This window comes from Lutjanus erythropterus, chromosome 3 (genome assembly GCF_056507025.1).
Source record: "Lutjanus erythropterus isolate fLutEry1 chromosome 3, fLutEry1.hap2, whole genome shotgun sequence".
Taxonomy (NCBI): domain Eukaryota; kingdom Metazoa; phylum Chordata; class Actinopteri; order Lutjaniformes; family Lutjanidae; genus Lutjanus; species Lutjanus erythropterus.
In genome coordinates, this window is record NC_139319.1 from 5,884,821 (window position 1) to 5,904,795 (window position 19,975).

Consider the following 19,975-nt stretch of genomic DNA (forward strand, 5'->3'; position numbering starts at 1 on the left):
ATCTTTTTGTGCAATCGGCTAACATACGGGATCCTTCACAGATTACAACACATACCCCAGTCCCTTTACAGTTTTTGTCCTGACATTTCTCCACTCTGTGTCAAGTTTAAGAAAGACGCACATCGTGTTTGGAGCTGCCCACTGATATTTAAATTCTGGGGGGAAAAAAGTCTCACAGGAACTTAACTCAATCTTTGGTAAAAAATACAAATACATCCTGGTTTATTTCTATTAAATCTCACAGATGAACACCTCTCTTTGTCTGGCAGAAATTATTGATCAAGCTTCTTCTGCAAGTACGGAGATGCATTTTATTTCAATGGATCAAGCCCAGACCTCCAACTGTTAGCCAGCGGTACAGAGAAATCTTTAAAGGTTTGCAGACGGAGCGCTTAAACTCAGTTTTGAGGGGAAATTAGAGGGTTTTTTGAAAAGTTGTTTTTTCCTCTCTCTGCCCAAGCTGTCATGCATGTTGTGTCCTGTCTGTTTTTAAGTTAATAAAAATATTGTGTTTTACTCAAATATGCAGCAACAATATCCTGTTGATGATGTCACTTTGTTCTTAAGTTTCGACTGTAAGCAACAAGCAGCATTATGAAGAGGATCAAACGGCATCGACAGGCTAATGTTAAACAATTACGTAATCTGGAAAATAAAGCTAAATTTTTTCCTTCCAGCTGAATGTTTTAAATGATCCAAGCATTATCCACGTGTCCGTTTTCTATAACATCTTTATTTAAAAGGATTTACAACACAAACTGGCAGCACTTAATTTAAATGGCATCTTTTTTTTTAAACCCTCAGTTCTTCTGCACGCCTTTTTATTTTGTACAAACAGTACATACACACAAATGTGTCCCTTCAAAAAACAAAAAAAAAGTAAGGTTTATTTTTAAGAAGAAAAAAAGTCAAAAGTAAAAAAGGGGGAAAATACTCTGACATTTCAGTAAGGTTGTAATCTTCCTAAAATTCAGTGACCCAGAAGACTCTCAGACCAGACTGACCAGCATTATATCCTAGTATGTGTATGAAAGGGGACACTGGGACTCTTGAAAAAAACCTGGAACAGTGACAACCAACAACAACATTTAGTTATTCCCACTACAAACTCAAAACTGGGAATAAAACTGTAACAAGGCGTGGACAATTGATTTAAGTTTTAGTTTAGTTTGACGTGATCAGTGGTTTATGTTGTGTTAGCTTATTAGAGGCGGTCTGAGAAGACTTAGATTAGCCATGTTTCCATCAAGGTATTGTATTTTGAATTACTGCTTTAGAAAAGATCGATGGGAATTTCAAAAATGTGTTTTTACTTTTGCTTGAGGTGGTTTTTGCTTTTAATTTAAAAAGAGTTTACACACTTAATGGGAAATGGAAACACTTTTTCTAAATAAGTTCTGATGTAATTAATTTAACTCAGATGACTGATCAGTTGTTTCCACTCTGACAGTCCCTCCAGCGCCTCCACGGCTCTATAATACATCAGTGATGTAACCTTGAAGTTGAAAGCCTGAGGTTCAACTTCAACCCTTTTATGGAAACGAGCGCATTTTCTTTTGCAGATTTACTCAAAACTGAAGTACCTTTGGATGGAAACACAGCTATTGTTAACTAACATTTCTGGCTGGTATTTAGATCCTTAAAAAAAATACAGTTCGTCTCATGGCATTGCTGATGGACTACTGTAGAGTCAAACCTGGACCATACAGAAATATCTGTAAATTATCGATTTACCAAATCTCCGCTCGTATGAAAGAAATCGACTTCCTGTGCCTGACGCATGTTTGAAGCTTAGAAACATGTGTTTTGCAAACACTCCAGTCAAAATAGAAAAGTTTTAAATATGTTCTTACTTGGCTTGGGTGTGAAACACCCCTTGAGTTTTTGCATCAAAGTAGAAAAAGCAGGTTGCATCAAAATGGAAGAAAGTTGTGCTTACAGCTGCTTGGCTTTCGAGATTTACCAGCAAATTAAGAAGGTGACTTTCAAGGACTTGTGCCAGGTTATCAGGTGACAAAGCCACTTTGACTCTTGCCACTACTTTGAGGGGGAAAAAAGTGAGGATATTTTGGATCTCTTCTCTCTTGGCTGCATGACATGGATCTAGTAAAACTGCAACACTGGAAAATAAGGGAGGATAACAATGATAAAATGATCTTTCTATAGCAGGATTAAAATTAGGCTCATCTACGAGATGTTACATGATGAGTGAGGACTGCTGAACAGTGCAGGATCGTGGCTACAAGTCCAGGAGAGGAAACCGATCATCAAACCAATCTTTAGAAGGTGATTTCCAGGGAGCAATTTTAGCTTCAGCCAAAAGTAAGGTAGGGTAATGGACATGACCGACTGCTTTAGGTTCTGATTGTTATGGAACGTGAATACGCAGAAGATTGGCATCAATTCCCTTTCAGCTCAATCAGTTCCCAACGTTAAATTCAAACTGTCAGTCTCAATGACGATAAAAATACTGTTTTTTTTCTCCAACTACTGAACAGTCTACTTCCTCATATGACTGATGTGGCAGTAAATGGATTCTAACCTCGATGCCACCATGAAAAAGCTGTGATAGTGAAAGGTGGGTGTGAACAGAGGATGTAAAATGAGCAGAAAAAAAGATTAAAAAGTAGATTGTGGAGGGCAGGGAAAGTGACGGATGCCTCTGCTGGCTGGGAAACACAGTAATGCTATAAAAGAAGTTTTGATGAACTACAAACAAGATGAACACCCCCAAAACTTGTATTAAAATAGAAAAGGTTATATAGTGTCACCTACATATTGCACATAACTGCAATAAAACTCAAACTAAATAAAAACTCAATATCGTCTTCAGCAGCTAACAAGTAATTACACCAATAAAGCTTTCTTTAAATTGACTTCATGTAGAAAATTCACCCTTTTATGATTCAAATTGTTCAATTATCACTTTATATTAAAGAAAAATGTGCAGTCATTGTTTGTGCGCAGCCACCAGAGGGCCACACAGTCACTTTCCCTCCCTGTCAAGGAGATGAAGAGAGCTGAGGGGAAATGAAAGGTTGTGTTTTTAGGCTGTGCCTGCTGCTCCTGCCGGCACCGCTGTAGGGATTGTCGCAGCGTTCAGGCCCTTCCCTCGATGTCTCTGACCACCTCTCCTGCGTCCTCCGCCTCCCGACTTGAGCTGCAGGCAGACAGAAGCACCACAGTGAGACGGATGTTACATGACATCAGGTTAGAAGACGACAGCAGGTAAAACCTGTTGGTCCACAACAGATCAGATGCGAAGATGCGGTTTTTAAAAACAGGAATGAATTTATCACTTGAGCAAAAGGTTAAGAGGGAAAGTATTTCCTAGTGGAAGGAATAAAATGAAAAAGGTTAAGTCACAAGAGTTCAGGGTTTCCCGCAGGAAATGTTTAGTGAAAGTGGAAAAGCCCACTACAATTTCCTTACTATCATTAAATATACTACTTTTTGTGATTCGATGTAGCACCTGTTTCTTTCTGATGTATTTTCGTGAATTAATTTCAGGTGGTGTTGCCCACCTCCACTATAATATACTGCAGAAAACCCTGTAATTGCACCAGTTGTTTTAATATGACAACTCAAAAAAGGTCTGAAAATTCAAATTTTAACAAATTTCAGTGCTTCAGACCTTTTAAAAAGTCATATTTTCAAAAACTTATGTTAAGAATGCTAAATTAGTTACAAATACAATGACAATGCAGCTTTTCTTTTTTTTAAAGGCAAGTGTCTCATCTGGGCTCCACTGGGGTCAAGTTCATTAACTACTATGGATGTGCATGATTAGTCATCCTGGTGATGAAATGGTGCAACTCTTGGTAGTTTGAACAAGAAATACTACTTGGTTAAAGCAATTATTAATATTTTATTAACGGACAATACTGGGTAACTGTTCTGTTTAAGCCACACACAACTAGCTGGGACTAGTGTAAACCAGCGATGTAGAAAGTGGGACAAAGATGACGTAAAAACCAGCACAGTTTGGTGGTATTTTGATCTAGAGAATGAAAGGAAGGTTGTATGTTGTACAACAGGCAAGTGGATGGCAATCTACAAGGATATCAGGCTGCTTCTGCTGGCACTGCTAACGCTAGCTATACTCGACAAACCAATATGGCATCATTAACCGCCCCCAGATTGTTTTTTGTTTTTTTTACTTTTAGACTAGTTAATTAATCAAAACTTTTGTTTAATCAACAGGGAAATCTGTCATATCAGCATCCCTAGTAACTACTTCATAAAAACTGAAGCTGGCCAGCAGTAAAACATTACAGGTGTACCAGAGTAGCTTCCAAGTGTGACACTGTGAAACTATGAATATAAATTAGACTGCACTGAAAAGGGAGTTTGCATGCTCAGAGAACATCAGTTCATAAAGTTTAGAAAGTGAAGAAACCAACAACAAAAACAACATCCAAGCTTAAGAAGAGAAGGACCTCATGACAACTCCCACAGGCTGCAGAAACTTCTTTACCTTGTTTTCTTTGTTGCCATCTTTACACAGAGCCTCCTCCTCTGCCACTGTCTGATGCAGCATGCCAAGACAGGGAGGAGAGGGAGGGAGGGAGGGAAGCAAGAGAGGTGGAAGCAGAAAAGCAAAGTGTTAAATTTGAAAGCAAAGAGCGTGAAGGGCAGAAAAAAGCACAGGGAACGGTTGAGGAGAAGAGTAAAAGGAAAAGAACGATAAATGAGACCAGTGTAACCTTTTGGGAAGGTGAAAGCGGGATATTATGGGCAGGGTGAGAAGGCCACTGAAAGGAAATTTTTGGGAACGAAAGAACAAACAAGGGAGGAAGAAACATCACAACAATGGAGGGATGAAACACAACAGGTAAGAGAGGGGACAGACAACTGAATGAATTGAATGGCAAGTTTAAAGAGACAAAAGCAGGAGGAAAAGGAAACAAGTAGCAGCTTGAACATTCTGCTTCAAAAACATCCAATTTGGAGCAGTATTACAAAACTTTTGAATATAATCTTGCCTTTATTTTAAGAGGTTATTCAATATGAAGTTAAATAAAGAATACTGCCCTCATGATGGGAGAGAATGTAGATTTTTCAATCTTTTTTCATCTTAAGAGCAACTCAAATCTTACATTTTTTTGGAGTCAATACATGCAGTTCTGTACACATTTTTTCATCTTGACTGAATCAGTCTGAAGATTTCCAGTCAATCGTTCGATGGAAAGTGATCTAATACGGTCTGGTATTTACATGCACGAAAGCAATGACGACATCATGAATTTGTCTTCCTCTGTGGCTCAATTTCTGCACCAACCCACTCAGCAAGATCTCTTCAGCATGTCTAAACAGTAGAAGCTGTTAGGGTCGGATCCACCTGGCTTTTAATTTGCCCATTCATTTTTTTCTTGGACTGGTTGAAAAGGTCGTTAATTTCCTCTTTTCCTACTGTCTATGAATCCAATCAGGATAAGTTCTTTAAGAGGTTGTATCTAAAACAGACTTTCTGCAGTGGTCCAGTTAAGCTTGGAAGCCACGGTTTTTTGGAAGTGGAGAAGCGTATGCCCTCATGCTTTTACAGTCAAAACAAAGAACACAGAAAGAATCCAGACATAAAGTAATCAGGATCTGGAATTTGAATTGGCTTCGGGCCTGTTTATTCTGGTTGAGGCTTATGAATTTAACTTTTAATCACACTTCTACATATATAAAACATGTTCGGATAACCAGAAAAAATGTAGTGTGTGTAAAACAACTACTACCTGTGCTGTGTTAGGACTAGGCGGCCGTGCCGTTGATCCAGCCTCCTCGCTGCCGGCTGTGCCATCTTTAGAGGTCTTCTTACTAGCTTGCATCTTGGCCTGCTGGGCCTTAGCTGCCTGGGTGTTCACCGATTGGAGAAGCTGAAATCGCAAACACAGCCGGCGTCAGTTGACCTGCACTGAACAGTGCTGCGGATATTAACACTCAAATGTTACTGAAAGACAGGAGTGAACGTGAGCTCCAGTACCTTTGTGATGGTGCCCACGGCTTTGGTGCGTCCCTCCCTGAACACCAGTTTCTGGTCACAGTGAAGGTACTCTGGAGTCTTAATGAAGCGGAAGTGGACTGAGGCCTTGTCCCCTGTCCGTAGGCAGTCTTTGTTCATGGTCAGGATGGTGGCTGTCTGCCTGATGCTGCCACAGTGGACTGGTGTGGTGGAGACAGAGTAAGACCCAGTTAGTATTGGTAGGAATGTTTCAGGATGACCAGATTGAGTTTAAATAAAGCAAGACCTCATAAAATCCACATCTAACTGCCCCAAAAATGTACTGAACGTCAGATTGGGCAAGTCAAAGACAGATTGAAGCTACGTAAACTTGTGCATAACAGCGTTTAAAGGATTTGACAGTGTTGCCACTAACCCATGGCCTGGTATCTTGGTGATATCGTGGTGGGGTGGTGCAGCACCAAAATTTCAGCCTCAAACTCCCAGGTGGCCTGTGGCATCAGCTTTGGGGACACCATCACCATTCCTTTCCTTATCGATGAACGTTTGATCTGAGACGTGGCGGGACGGCACAAACAAAAAACAGCAGGAACAGGAGTGAAAAATGAAGTTAGGAAGGGTGATGAAGTCGGAGCAGAATTAGAGACAGAACACTACCTTCACCCGCACGTCAGGATTTGCATGAATTATAAAACTGATTAGAAAGTTAGGAAACTAATTCATATGCACATCACATCCACAAAGTTTCAGAATAATTATTCTGTTCAGAAGTTTAAAGCTTAACTTTGTGTCAGGTTGTCTATATGCTGTTTTTGCAATAGTTAAAACGCACAAAAACGTTCTGTGATGGCACTTATTCAGCCCAGTTGTTCTCCCACTAACCTTTTTGAGGGCAAACGACGCTGTCTGGCCACCACGAACCTCTCTGACAGGCATCCTCTTGCGGTGGATGGATTTAACGGCGATGGGGATGAAGGTGCCCAGCGGGTCTGGGCCTAAGAGCAGCGTGTCGTTGAGTCGAATCATTCCACGTAACGTAGTCCCTGAAACTACTGTGCCCACACCCTGCAAAGAGAAGAACAGCAACGGATGATGTTGGTTAATTGCCCTTCTTTTAGTGGGTACTCTGGTCATCTATAGACAGTCTCCATTAAATGGATAGTTCTGATGTTTTTTTAGAACTAAACCAATTTTCAAAGGTTTAAAACAAGAAAACAAAACATAAAATGCCTCCATACTGCTATCCAAGTGCAATCCAAGCCTCCCAAAGACCCAACATGCGACTAAAAAAAGTTATTATCACCATGTTTTTAGCCTGAATCTTCACTGTAGATCCTTAGCTTGGAGCCACATTCATGTGCACATGCACACCGTCTGAACTGAGTGTGTGTGGTGTGACGGTGTGCGAACGGTATGTCAGGACTTAAGGAGACTTGGATTATGCCAGATGAGCAGTATGGAGGCATTTTATGTTTTTTTCCAGTTGTTTTTTACCTTTGAAAACTGGCTACCATTCATTACATTGTTTGGGAGATTCTGTAACATTGTTTTCCTGTGAAACTGCAGTGTTTTGCAGACTGAAAATAAAATGACTTTCAATCGGCGTGAGGGTGAGTAGATAATGACTGAATTTTCATTTTTAGGTTTAAATAACATCACTTTTTCATTGGAAAAAGCTGTCTGATGGCAAGGTAAAGTGGTGAAAATATTCTACATATAGCAAACACCTTAAATGGATATTAGATTTTTAAGACGGGCCTTTTATTGAGCTGGCTGAACTACATTTTGCTGCTGACTCGGTCCACAGCAGTTCATTGTTTAGCTGCTCCTCAAAGCTGGGGGTGTGTTGACTGCTATCTACTGTAGGTAATACACTGACTATGGATAAGTAGCTCATATATCTCTACTTCAAAGTATCCGAACTGACTATAAAGTTGTCTAGAAATTGTCTGTACATTGAGGATTTTCTACTTGAGTAAAAATGTAAACAGTTCAGGCTATGAAATTTCACACCACAATCTTCTTTTTAGATTCAGAAAGTAGTAGTATTTTCTCCACTATGTAAACTGCCACTGCTTTCACCTGAGCAGCATTTAAAGAAAGTAATCTTTAAGCTTTTAATACTGTGAAAGGCGTTGTGGAAGTGTATACAATGTGCTTGTTTTCATATTCCGTTCTGCTGTTAGAAACAGTGACTGTCTCTGCGTTCGCAGGCTTTTGACAGTGGAAGCACAAATTCAGTTTAGTGTTTTTGCTCAAATACATTTTCACATGACACGCTGCTGCTGGGAGACACACTGGCTTTTGTATCGGCAGTAACCCGCAACAGCAGAGACTCTCAAGCTGCAGTTGTCTCCCCTCAGGGCTTGACTTTAACATTTAGACCGCTGTCAACCATTCTGTTTGGTCCACTTGCCCCTGTTGGTAACCACTTTCATGTGTGGAAAAACAAAAAGCGAGGAAGCAGAAGAGAGGCTGAACTGAAAAAAAAAAATTCAACATTTTATGAGCGTACAGCTGAGTTTGCCTTTCGTTTCCTACCGGTACTGAGTATGTGTCGTCTATCTGGAACTCAGCAGGCTCGTCGTTGCTGAAGTTGGTCCTAGAAGAGAGGAGGTTGAGGAACATCTTCAGCAGGTCCATGTTCTCCCCCGTCACATTGGAGATTTGAAAGATTGGACACATCCTGCAGAGAGGGAGGGAGTCAGGAGGAGGAGAGACAAATATGACTGTTAAAATACACACCTCTAACACAGTAATTACAAGGGCTGACCCCCAGTCTATAGATGACAGCAACCTATGTGGGTACTTTGCTCCTGCGTTATGCCCCAGCTTCCAACCACTCTAATCTGACATACAAATTCTGGGGTTTTTGCCAGTTTAAACATAAAATAAGAAAACCGTATCACATTTAGCTATTAGGTGCCCAAAATCCTCTGGCAAGTCAAGTGAGCAATTATGCCGTGTCTTTGCCAATCAACATTTGGCGTCGTCACATAGAAAAAATAAAGAAATAAGGGTCCTTCCTCCTTCAAAGTTGGCAAACCAGACACACAACTATCTTACTGAATCTTCAGGCAGTGTATGTCAAACATCTGTCACGTTTTATATCGTTAAGACACTTTATTTTCCTGTGTTGGTGCTGCTGAACCAAACTCCATTCTAAAAGCAGGGATTTTATGGTGAGGGCAAAGCTACACTCTTTTCTGATTCACTTTGATCTACAGTCACAATCCCATTCACATCATTTGCTGCTTTTACAGAGATTGTTTTTACCCAAAGGGAGGCGTGGTTGTGGGACGTGACACACGGCCGCTCTCATCCATGATCTGAGTCATCAGCCGAGTCGACTCGCATTTTTCAATTGAGTCTCTTTGTGCTTTTGTTTTTTTAGCCGTGCCATTGTACACAGAGCAATGCAGGAGCAAATGCTGGATGTAAATTTTACAAACATACTACAAACCATAAAACTAGGGGCAGCATGATGCTGGACAGCATGAGACAGGGCAGCACGACTCCAGTCTGTTGGCTGTAATAACTACTGCCGTCCACAGAGACGCTCTGTGGTGCGCTGGGATTTTATAACTGCACTAGTAGCAGGATGCAAACTTTAGGCTCCTTTTTCAGCCTACAAAAGCCTCATCTCTGTTTTTTTGTCATCTGTAATGTGAAAATATCAGATTTCCGCACATTCAGAGAAAGTTAGTGTGGTGCTGGACTGAAAAAAAGGCAACAGTAAAATCTTCGTACTGACTAGGCAAATCCAATTCAACTGACAAAACTGTGAATTGGACACAGCCCTGGTAATTATAAGACCAAAACAGAGTACCAACACAGAAATTACAACTCAAGACTTAAGCCCAAGTGTCAGCAGGCATCTGCTCTGCCTGCTCAAGTATCCTTGAGCAAGACTCTTAAGATCTACCAGCCTTGGGGATGCTGTTGTTTTGCCAACTCTGACATCTGACCTCCCTGAAGATGGGATGGCAGATTGCTAAACCAGCATATGAATATTTGCACAAATTTGAGACTCAAGACCAGAAGCCTTGCCTAAATTGAAGACGCAAGAGGAAAGATGCTTTGATATGAATGCACTTGTTCTTATGAGCCTAAAACACAAACTGGGGCTGCAATACTAAATATTCTTTTTCTGCCATAATTACAATTCTAAGGACTCACTATGTATTTGAAAATCTATGTAATTAATTACAAAATGAATTGAATTTATTAAACAATAAAGAATCCATCTTTAAGACAGTACTTAATTAGTCTTTATTCTGAAGATTCTGAAGTCTGGTTCATCTATTTTTAAATACAAATCAAAAATGAAAATTGTAGAGGAAAAAAGAATCGGTTTCTCTCACAATAAAACCATGGCAAAAGACCTAGTTTGTTGACATTGTGAAGTGGTGTGGGATCATGGGAGTTGTTATCTTCACTTCTAAACAACCACCATACCTGATTAAAATAATAATAACAATCTATCCGATTCAGGCAGATATTAAATTACTGAAGTTTTATTCACGTTATGTTTAGTCACACACACCAACTTCATTCCTTCCTACCAATGTCTACTAGGAAACGCGTCCTTACCTTGAATAAATTAAAAATAAATTGCACATTTCTCTGCATTTGTTGGAAACAATTGGGAAAATGTCAGTGCACAGCTCAACAAAATACATATGTCTAGTGCTTTCAGACATTTTTATGCAGTAATGTTACATATAACAGCTTTAAATTGTGGACACTGTGTCATCTGGTTTTACTGTGTCACAGGTTATTTCAGTTTGCGCCACGTTGAAAGTGAGCTTAGAAAAGCTGGTCTCAACTACTGTTCGTCTGACAAATTGAATGAGCTACAAAATTTTGAAGCTAAAGTCTCTCATTTCACTCAATTTTAAAATTACTTCTGATTAAATTACTTTTCATAATGTAAAACTAATTACCTTGTGTGTGTGAACTGTTTCTGTCCATCCAATTCTGTATGTTTAGGTGTGTTGGTTTTAATAAAGGATTAAATACAAAAAAAAAAGTCTTTCAGTCACATAATCTTGCTGCCTTTCTGTTTATCTCGTTTGCCTTTACCTCTCAGAGCTGAAGTTGGAGGCTGTGACGATGACATCATCCTTGTTCTGGACCAACACAGGGATTTTCCTGCAGCCTGGTGACTTTAATAACCTCTGCAATAATTTTAGCGTCTCTGCAGATACACACAGATAAAAACAAATCCACACAAAAACCATCAGATGAGTAATTCTCGACAGTGAAAACAACAGCTGTTGCGGCGTCTGGACCGACTGAACTGGACAGACTGCAGAAATATTGAACATTAATACGCATGCTTCACAAGTGTTTGAGATTTGAGGAGCACATCTTTACAATAAGAAAACTGGAGAACAGCCTTTATTTCTAACTTCCCTATTTTAAAAGCATGTTTAATCACATTTTTGTCAGAAGGTTCCCCGTTTTCTTAACTGCTCCCATTTGCTTTTTTTTACTTTGCTTCTACAAACGTCCTCCTTTTGTTTTATTTTAAAACATTTCCAACAGTTCAGAGGTACAATTCCTAACATTCCCTGAGAGGATTTTACTGTGAGTAAATGTTGAGTTTTACACACACGCACACACACACACCACATTAACATCATTAAAGCAGTGTAAAGAAAGAATTAGTGTCTATAAACAGTTTTTAACAACTGAGTAGTATGGATTGGCTCTGTTGTAGTATTAATGTAATACTTGCTGTGGGAAATTAGTCTAGATACAGATTCTCTTTTTAAATAAGCATTACAGTAAAATGTTCTTTACCTTGCAGGATGTTAGCTGGACACATGTCTATCTTTGTAACCACTACGAACACCGGCACATTCAGGGCCAGCGCCAGACCCAGATGCTCTTTGGTCATGCCAACGATGCCAGCGTTACTGCCGACCTGAGAGGAGAGAGAAGAACGAGCAGGGGAACAGAAAATTAACAACAGATGACAAGGCAACCGCACAAACACACACGCTGGCCAAATGCCATCTCCTCTCTCACCATGAGCATGCAGAAATCAGGCAGGTGTCCCGTCATGCCGAAGACGGTGGTCTTGAGGTACTTCTCGTGGCCGGCCAGGTCAATGAAGGTGATGACCTTTGAGGATTTCTCACAGATCTTGGTCCAGTCGAGGCCGCCGCCGTGGCTGTCTGGCTTGTTCACCACCTAAAGGAGCAGAAGCAGACAGAGAGAATAGAGGATGACTTGACGAAGTATGTGAGAGAAATGAAAACCTGAGAAGAACAAAACTCCAAACGAGAATAAAAAAAAATGATTCAGAGTGCCCAACAAAAATAGGTTCCATTTATTAGATTTTTTACTGCACTGGTATATAATTTGAATAGAAAATATATTCAAACATATACACATTATTGTGATAGATTTTAAAATACACTGGCAGGACATTTCAACAAGAAAAATATTTCCTGTTAACTGGACGTGAAATTGTGTTCTTGTGTTGAACTTGTTTGTATTTGCAAATTCATCTTTTTTGCTATGGTATCTAACTTTCACAACTAAACCATGTCTTGAGGAATCTACAATTGTTATGTAGTAAAAACTAGAGCTGTAACGAAGAGTTTGAAGCTTCACTTGTAACTTTGACATTAAAAATCAACATTTAAAAGCTTCTTTTTTCCCCAAGTCTGTTCATATGGCTGCACACTTGCAGATAAAGATTAGACCACATGAATATTATTAGTATTTTACAATTTGCAGAATTGTATTCTAGTGATGGCTGCATAAGATTCTTTCCAACAAGTGTCATCCAAACTTTTCCAATCAATTTATTGGGGAAAAAAGGTAGATGGAGTTTAGCCTTTCCAAACATTTTCACTGAAGTCAATACCACTTGCTGCACACAAAGAGAGACACACCTGTCCAAAAAAGTTTACTTAATAAAAGAGACTAACTTATTTAATTGGATTAATCGATAAATACAAATTTAAGATTTTTTCTGGGTGTATTTTGGGGCTGAAGATGCCATAAAATACGATGACAGGCATTCAAAGCTTCATTCGAAAACCCATCCACTGCTCAAATGTAAAGTACAAGAACTGGCAGAAGCTCACCTGTCCCTCCTGGTCAAAACCCAGGATATCATTGCCCACACTGCTGGTCCTGCCGCTCTCCATTTCATGTTTGTGCCTAAAGAGCTTCTGGCGAGCGAAGCCTCTGCCATTGTCCAGCTCCCCGTGGGTCAAAACCCCCAGCAGAGTGCTCTTTCCTGCGTCCACATTCCCTACCACCGCCACCCTGGACAGAAGAGGAAAAACATGAACACACTGAGAATATGGAGAGTGAGAACTACACACAGCAGTGCAGAGAAATGTTGTTCTCCCTGCCTGTAAATACTTTAAGCCTGTACCTCATTTCTTGTCTGTTATTCTGACTCTGTCTGTTCCTGTATTTTTGTCATTTTATTTCAACAGGGTGTTGCAGTAAGTGAACATGTATCCTCAGCACAATCTGCTGAGGTTCAAATAACTATCATCTCTCAAATTCCAGTTCCACATCAACATAACTGAAATCCACACGACACTCTCAGATGGAAAAGATTGAATAAAGAGCACCAGCAGCAGTAAACGAAAACATGACTTATTTATTTCCCCTTGCTAGAACCTTTTTCCTCTTCATTTTACCTGACTTCCAAGAAATCCTGCTCGCCCACGCGCCGGCGGATGAGGTAGTCCCGAATTTTTCCGCCAGCGTCCGTCCTCTCCCTCAGCCAGATCAGGTCGGCCTCGATCTGCTCACACAGCGACCGCACCGTGGCTACTGATGCCTCCATGTCCTTCTCGTCCAGGCCGTAGTCACCTCCATCTAAACGCAGGGGACAAACGTGGTGGGGGTAAAGAAGGAGGGCGAAAGAGGGACCAAGGGAGGACAGAGAGAGAATTACTCTGATGTACGACAGAGAAGTATAATGCAACAGTTCACATCTGCTATTTCACACACGCTTTTCAAGAGTGCCTCACAAAGCACTGAGTTCATACTGTACTTTACAAGTGTGTCTGGCAAATGTCAGGGATAACATAAAGCCCTGAGAATGTCAGTATCTTGCTATATGACAGGGTGGTGACCAGGGCAATTATCGCACTGGAAGCAGACTTTGGAGCAGTAAGAGTACATAAACAGGTGGTTTAAAGGAGATGCTGGAGTGGGCGGATTGTGGAGACGAGAAAATGTCATTTACTGTAACCACAACACCTGCCATAATGACTGGGTCATAAGCAGAAGTTACAGAGTTTAAATCCGCCCACTCCACCGGGGTGACTGAGTCTCTGTTCTGGCGTTGTGACGTGTAACGCCAGTGTCTTGATTGAAAAAACGTTCAACCTATAAACTCCACTGGGGGGGATTAGCGCGGCTGTAAAGTTAATGTCAATCGTTGTCAAGCTGTGCCTCAGACTCAAGAAGGAGTAATAAAAACAAAGCTGATATTGAGGCTGTTTTAAGCCAACTAAAGAAGAGAAGTGTGCAGATCAGCTCAGGTAGCAGCATAATAGTTAGTGACAGGCTGTGTTGTGTTTGCTGCCACCAAAAAGAAATAAATAGTCCCCTTTTATGACACATGTTCAAACAGACTAGCTAGTTAATTAGCGTCTACGAGCTAACCTCATGGCAACCTGTGACCAAAAGAAAGTGCAGCAAATCATCCGATCGTGTTTGTTTCTTTATCCGCAGCTTCCAGCTCCGCAGCTCAGAAACATATTTGGGAGACCTCCAGATTTAGGCTTTTTTAATTGTCTCTAGGCATAGCTGCAAACTAGTCTAGACAAACTCTGTTGTGAAGACTACATCAGGACACCGTAGTGACATTAGAGGGACTACACACTTTATGGCTGACTAAAGCAGATTCAGGTGTATACATTGGTCTCTGAAGACTGGTTAGGGAAATTTGAATCCCTCTTCCTCTGGGGAAATCAGTTGGAGTGGAGGCAAAGAATGTGAAAAGTGACGATTCAGACGATTCAAAAGCAGAAGTACTCCAGATGCAATCCCACAACAGCTGGCTGGTAGACTTTGTCATATATTACTAATGTACTTTTCCAAAGAAAAAGAGTCTACAGTACTGCATTATAACCCTATTTTCTCACACATTTTCCTGTATCAAAAAATTGCAGCTTCACAATTTGGATATTACACCAGGCCATATTTCAATTTCGATAATAATTTGATTGATTGTACGGCCTTATCTGACAAAAGAAATTACAAATTATATCAACTGCACATCAGTAGCTACAGTGTTTTTTTCCCCGCAATACAGGGACACAACTAGGTGTCTCTTCTCTTGCTGTTACTGTTAGTAATCACTGGCTGTTCCCTAAATTGACTGAGGTGCTGTGAGGTCCTGTGAGGAAAATATAATAAATCTGAAATGTTCCCACGGTGGCGATGATTGCCCCAGTAATGCCAGCGTGAATGCCTGTTGCGCTATTTAAAGACAGTAAATGGAGGCAATGTCGCAGATGACACACAAACCAAACCACCGACACAATCTTACCCAAGTCGACCTACTAGTCGGGACAGAACAGGGACGAGGATTGTAACAGCTCGGAGGTGGAAGAGGGTCACACTTTTCCGAGTTCTGGTGTTGTGTCAAAGTCGGTTCGCTGTCTGATAGCGTTTCCTTTCCTTTCCAATAGTGTTTTAGTTCCCCTCTGGTTACGGTTAGGGAGAATGTTGGGGTCAGTTTACGGTAAGTGGAAACAGACTTGGACACAACACCTGGTATCACTGAGCTGCTCCTTGTAATAGGGTGAATTGAATATTGATATTCATTGTCATTTTTGATACCACAGGGGAAAAATGACACAACATGGAGAGCATAAAATTTTCGATTTTCATTTAACATGACATCGCTGTTGAAGAGAAAAGAGACTGAAAAAGTGCAGCTGGTACTGGTGATTTAAATAAATGTGCAAATATTTAAATAAAAATACAAGATCATTATAGTGTTTTTATGCAGATAACCACTACAGAAGACAATAACAAAATAACAGGTTTACATTTAGAGATCTGGACATTTTACACTGAATTCAGGACAGTTTAAATGATCTTTCAAGACAGACAGACTGAGGAACGGAAACCGCTCTTCCAGCCAGGCAGCCAGACATGAACTGATGAACTTGTGACCGTCCTTGTGCTGAGCAGGGAAAAACGACACCCTTTCACACGTGCCCTTTGACCCCCCCCGGCAGGCCACGTGGTCACTCATGTTGCTGTAGCAGGCAAAAAATAACTCTGTTTGCCAACAAAAGCTCTCGAGTGGCAGAGGTTTTCAGAATGAAAACTAAATAGGAGACAAATGGGGTTTGCTGCCTGCGAGGACATGCCAGGCAACAGCTGACAGGGGTGATGGCTCTGCTACTACATACTGGTGGCTTCAGCTTTTCCTAAATATACTGAAAAACTACAGCTTCATACACAGATGTAAAAAAATGTCTTCCACTGACTGAAACTGGTCAGTGTGTAAATACAGTGTTCAAGCTCCATCATACATATCTCCCAGGTTCAGCTGTGAGTGGAAAACAAACACTGCTTTTGATTTTGTGGTTGGAATCCAAAAATCTGGCTGGTAAAATCTTAAAAGTCTTTGGTGCCATCTATGGGATACATTCACCACACACACCAAATAACTAAAAAGATGACTGCCAATCTTCACTGCTGTCCTCTTAATGTTACAGCGCTACATTAAGCCCAAAACAAACAAATCTCCTTCATACTTCAATAAGATAATTTTTCCAGATGCTAACAGAATATTTTTCTAATTCTTGAACTTGTCCATGGAGCTCTCTTTGGCAAGATTAGTGCTGATATCAAAGGTCGGACTTTTATATCGGACTTTGCCACAATCTCTGGATATTTTAGCTATAAAATGTTTTAATGTTCAATCAACTGTCAACAATTCAGAGTTGCCTCTCTTTTATATATCTCAGTGCATTTTCATCTTGTTTTTGTCACCAGTGAAAACAAAAGATTTCATTACATTTTTACTTCATTACTATATTCAATTTTTCACAAATATGTTATGAAACTGCTCAGAGTTTGGTAATACAAATTTAATTCTTGTGATTTAGAAAAAGTGGTTGATGAATATATTTTGTCACTGTTCTGAAACTACCGATGGAAACTTTTATCTTTGACCTTCTTGTGACACATGCATTTCCCTCCGTCTCACTGTCTCACTCACTTCTAATCCCTCTTGAGTCAGCAGCAAACTTGAGCTAATGCTAATTCTAGGGATCGTGAGAGTTTCCAAACTCAAAAACAAACAAAATTCTGTTAGTTCAATCTTAGTTTAAATAAAAATTTAGACTGTCAGATTAAGCTACTACATCCGCAAACCTCACAAGTATTTTTAAGGTAGTAGTGAGTGTCACAGACTCACCAGTGCACAGCTAATGGAGGATGCTGAACAGAGTTTCTGTGTGGGAAACATTCTCAATAACTCCTGAGCGTCGCAAAGTCCAAGTAAAAATATGTATTTTTAAAAGATACGTTTCCAAAATTTCCATATTCCACATTTTGTGGCATTTATCCTCTCAAAAACAACTGTTTTACACACAAGGGAGGGAGCACCTGTATTAAAAGGGAGGGCTGTAGCAATCTAACAACATCATAAACTATATTAATTAAATAAAGTTTATTTAACTAGCTTAGAAGTGTTACTTAACCTGCTACAAGAAATAGTCTAACAGGAGGTCATAGTCGATTATAGGCCCACTGGGGTTTGTGATTTACTTTCATGAATAAAAACAGTTCGAAAACAACCTCCTTCCAGGCAGGGTAATGTTTTTAGTGATGAACATGATGTTTTTTCAGAATACCTGTTGTGTAACGCTGATTTGCAGTGCCTGCCACCACCATCAAGATTACAAAGATTTATTTGTCACACACACTTTAAAATAACCAGAGCTAACGGATACTAGAGTTTTGGGCCTGATGGCGAAACTGATATTAGAGAGTAAATAAAATCCAATATCAATATATCAGCTCATATTCTTATAAAATCCAAAATCTTAACATTTGGGCATTGACACATGAACATTCACTTATATTTTTAATGACTAGACATGACACTTTATTTAAAAGTAATTTTAAAAACCACATTAACTATAAACATTGATTGTCTTTTGAATTTTTATAATAATTGATTGATTAATCAATTGTTCGCATTTTCAACTATCAGTGAAAACAATCTGCATTATGTGGTATTAAAAAAAACGCATATTGGACATCATATATGCAGATATAAATGTAGACCGATATAGCTGTAATTACATCTGTCTGGCTCTAAAAATACCAATATTCTTTGTTAGATCAAGGTGTAAAACCTTACTGGAATTCTTTTGAATGTGCTGTTTGATAAACCAAGTGTACACTCAATGCAAGACTTGATTTTTTAGTTGAACAAAAGTAAGTTAACCTTACCTGAACCCATCCCAACCACATAGATTGTCTCTCCGCAGCCCTCATCTATCCGCTCCCTCAGGTGCCGTAGTAATGAATCATACTGTTCCCCTGTTGGGCTCACTAGGACCAGCTGAAAAGTGAGACAGGGGAAGGGTCACCAGAGAAAGACTTGGAAAGGTCAGACAAGAGCAAACACAGAGTCAGACAAGCTTCTTGAAGTCAAAATTTCAACAAGTAATAACAAATCATAGCTTTTATTGTAAGGCTATGTGTTCTGCAAATCAGTCAATATCTGAGCCAGTGTTTTGTCAGTACAGTCTGATGCCCCAGGCGGCTCCTGCAACGTTTGCACATACAGTAAGTGTGTGAGTAACCTGCCAGCTGGATGCAGTTACATACGCAGTGCAACATACGTGTCACTTTCTGATGTTTTGCATAGCCAGCACAAAATGCACTGTGTGGTATGCTGAAGGAATTATATAATGTCACTGCACGTCGTTAGTTTGCCGAATCAAAACAAAAAGCTGCATGGGTGGAAAACCATAAAACTTAACGTTACTATGTGCAATTTACAGTGAGGCCCACCTTGCTGCTTAAGTCTATATGATCCGCGGACTCGCCGTTTGTACCCTCGCCGTCTTCGAAGCCCTCTCCGCCGGATGGATCGTCGGCACATCCCCGGTCCGGTGCAAACATACAAGCAGGCACTATGGACTCTGCTGCTTGTATTGCACCCGGCGGGCATATCGCTGGTTCTGTCGCCGTTAACGACGCCATTTCTAGGGAGAGAAATAATGCAAAGGCAGCGAAATGAAATAACTTATATCGTTTGCGTGGCTCCTTTAGCTAACCTTTAGCCATTGGCCACTACAGAAAGTTAGGTTGATTATCACAGCTATAGCACAGCTAGCTAATGCTAATCAAACATCGAACTTGCTCTTATAATATATAACACTCTTAAAAAAGAGATGAAACAGAACAAATGAAACATCGTGACCCTAAAATATCAACTACTTTTGGAAATCTAAGTGGATAATAAAGATTATTTTGCTAGATAATTAAATTTCATACGAAGTGAAGCCATACCATAAGTTGCTAACTAGCTGACAAGCTAACTTAGTTGTTTATTCGGGTTAGCCTCGGTTTCTGTGCACCGACTGTATGACACGCCCATCAGAAAATGGAGACAGGGGATTGGCTATCTGACCCAAAGTCACGCCCCCTTGTGATGATAAAGTATAACATTCATCAGCGTGTTGCTCGGGTGAAACGAAACACTGACCTACTTTCAGACACACACACACACACACACACACACACACACACTTACTATGACATAATATTTAATAAGTTGAAAAGGAGTATTTCTCTGAAAACTTTACCATTTACACAAGCCTAAATGGGTTCATTTGAAAAAAAAACCCAACAAATTTTCATCCATATTTTTGTTGCCAAATCATGTTTTTATTTTTGTTTATTTGTTTGCGTTTGTGTGCCTGTGCGCAAGACTTATCAATCAAACAAGTGTTGGGCTTTTTTGATAAGATATCTAAATTGCAAAAACTGTCA

At 40.0% G+C, this 19,975-nt stretch overlaps 1 protein-coding gene across 4 annotated transcripts; it reads right to left on the reverse strand.

Moving 5' to 3' along the window:
- Positions 1-2,267: 2,267 nt before the first annotated feature.
- Positions 2,268-19,609, reverse strand: gtpbp1l (GTP binding protein 1, like). Of its 4 annotated transcripts, none has more exons than XM_084714787.1 (15): positions 19,493-19,609; positions 18,992-19,185; positions 18,425-18,536; positions 13,630-13,810; positions 13,060-13,243; positions 11,990-12,154; positions 11,762-11,885; positions 11,039-11,153; positions 8,495-8,639; positions 6,836-7,018; positions 6,369-6,504; positions 5,975-6,153; positions 5,727-5,867; positions 4,478-4,528; positions 2,268-3,160 (listed from the first exon to the last, which is right to left on the reverse strand). In XM_084714787.1, exons 2-15 carry the CDS (start codon positions 19,181-19,183, stop codon positions 3,047-3,049), a joined length of 2,022 nt encoding a protein of 673 aa, XP_084570913.1. In that variant the 5' UTR covers positions 19,184-19,185; positions 19,493-19,609; the 3' UTR covers positions 2,268-3,046. The 4 variants fall into 4 exon arrangements, with proteins under 4 accessions (XP_084570913.1, XP_084570912.1, XP_084570917.1 ...); XM_084714786.1 differs by having other exon boundaries at positions 5,724-5,867; XM_084714791.1 differs by lacking the exon at positions 4,478-4,528.
- Between the last annotated feature and the right edge of the window lie 366 nt (positions 19,610-19,975).

Excerpts from the sequence above, each read along its gene's own strand:
- gtpbp1l (XM_084714786.1), bottom strand. The coding sequence starts at position 19,183 with ATGGCGTCGTTAACGGCGACAGAACCAGCGATATGCCCGCCGGGTGCA. Across the intron at positions 18,537-18,991 it reads ATATAGACTTAAGCAGCAAG|CTGGTCCTAGTGAGCCCAAC; the intron begins GTGGGCCTCACT and ends CTCACTTTTCAG. Across the intron at positions 6,154-6,368 it reads ACCAAGATACCAGGCCATGG|TCCACTGTGGCAGCATCAGG; the intron begins GTTAGTGGCAAC and ends CCACCACACCAG.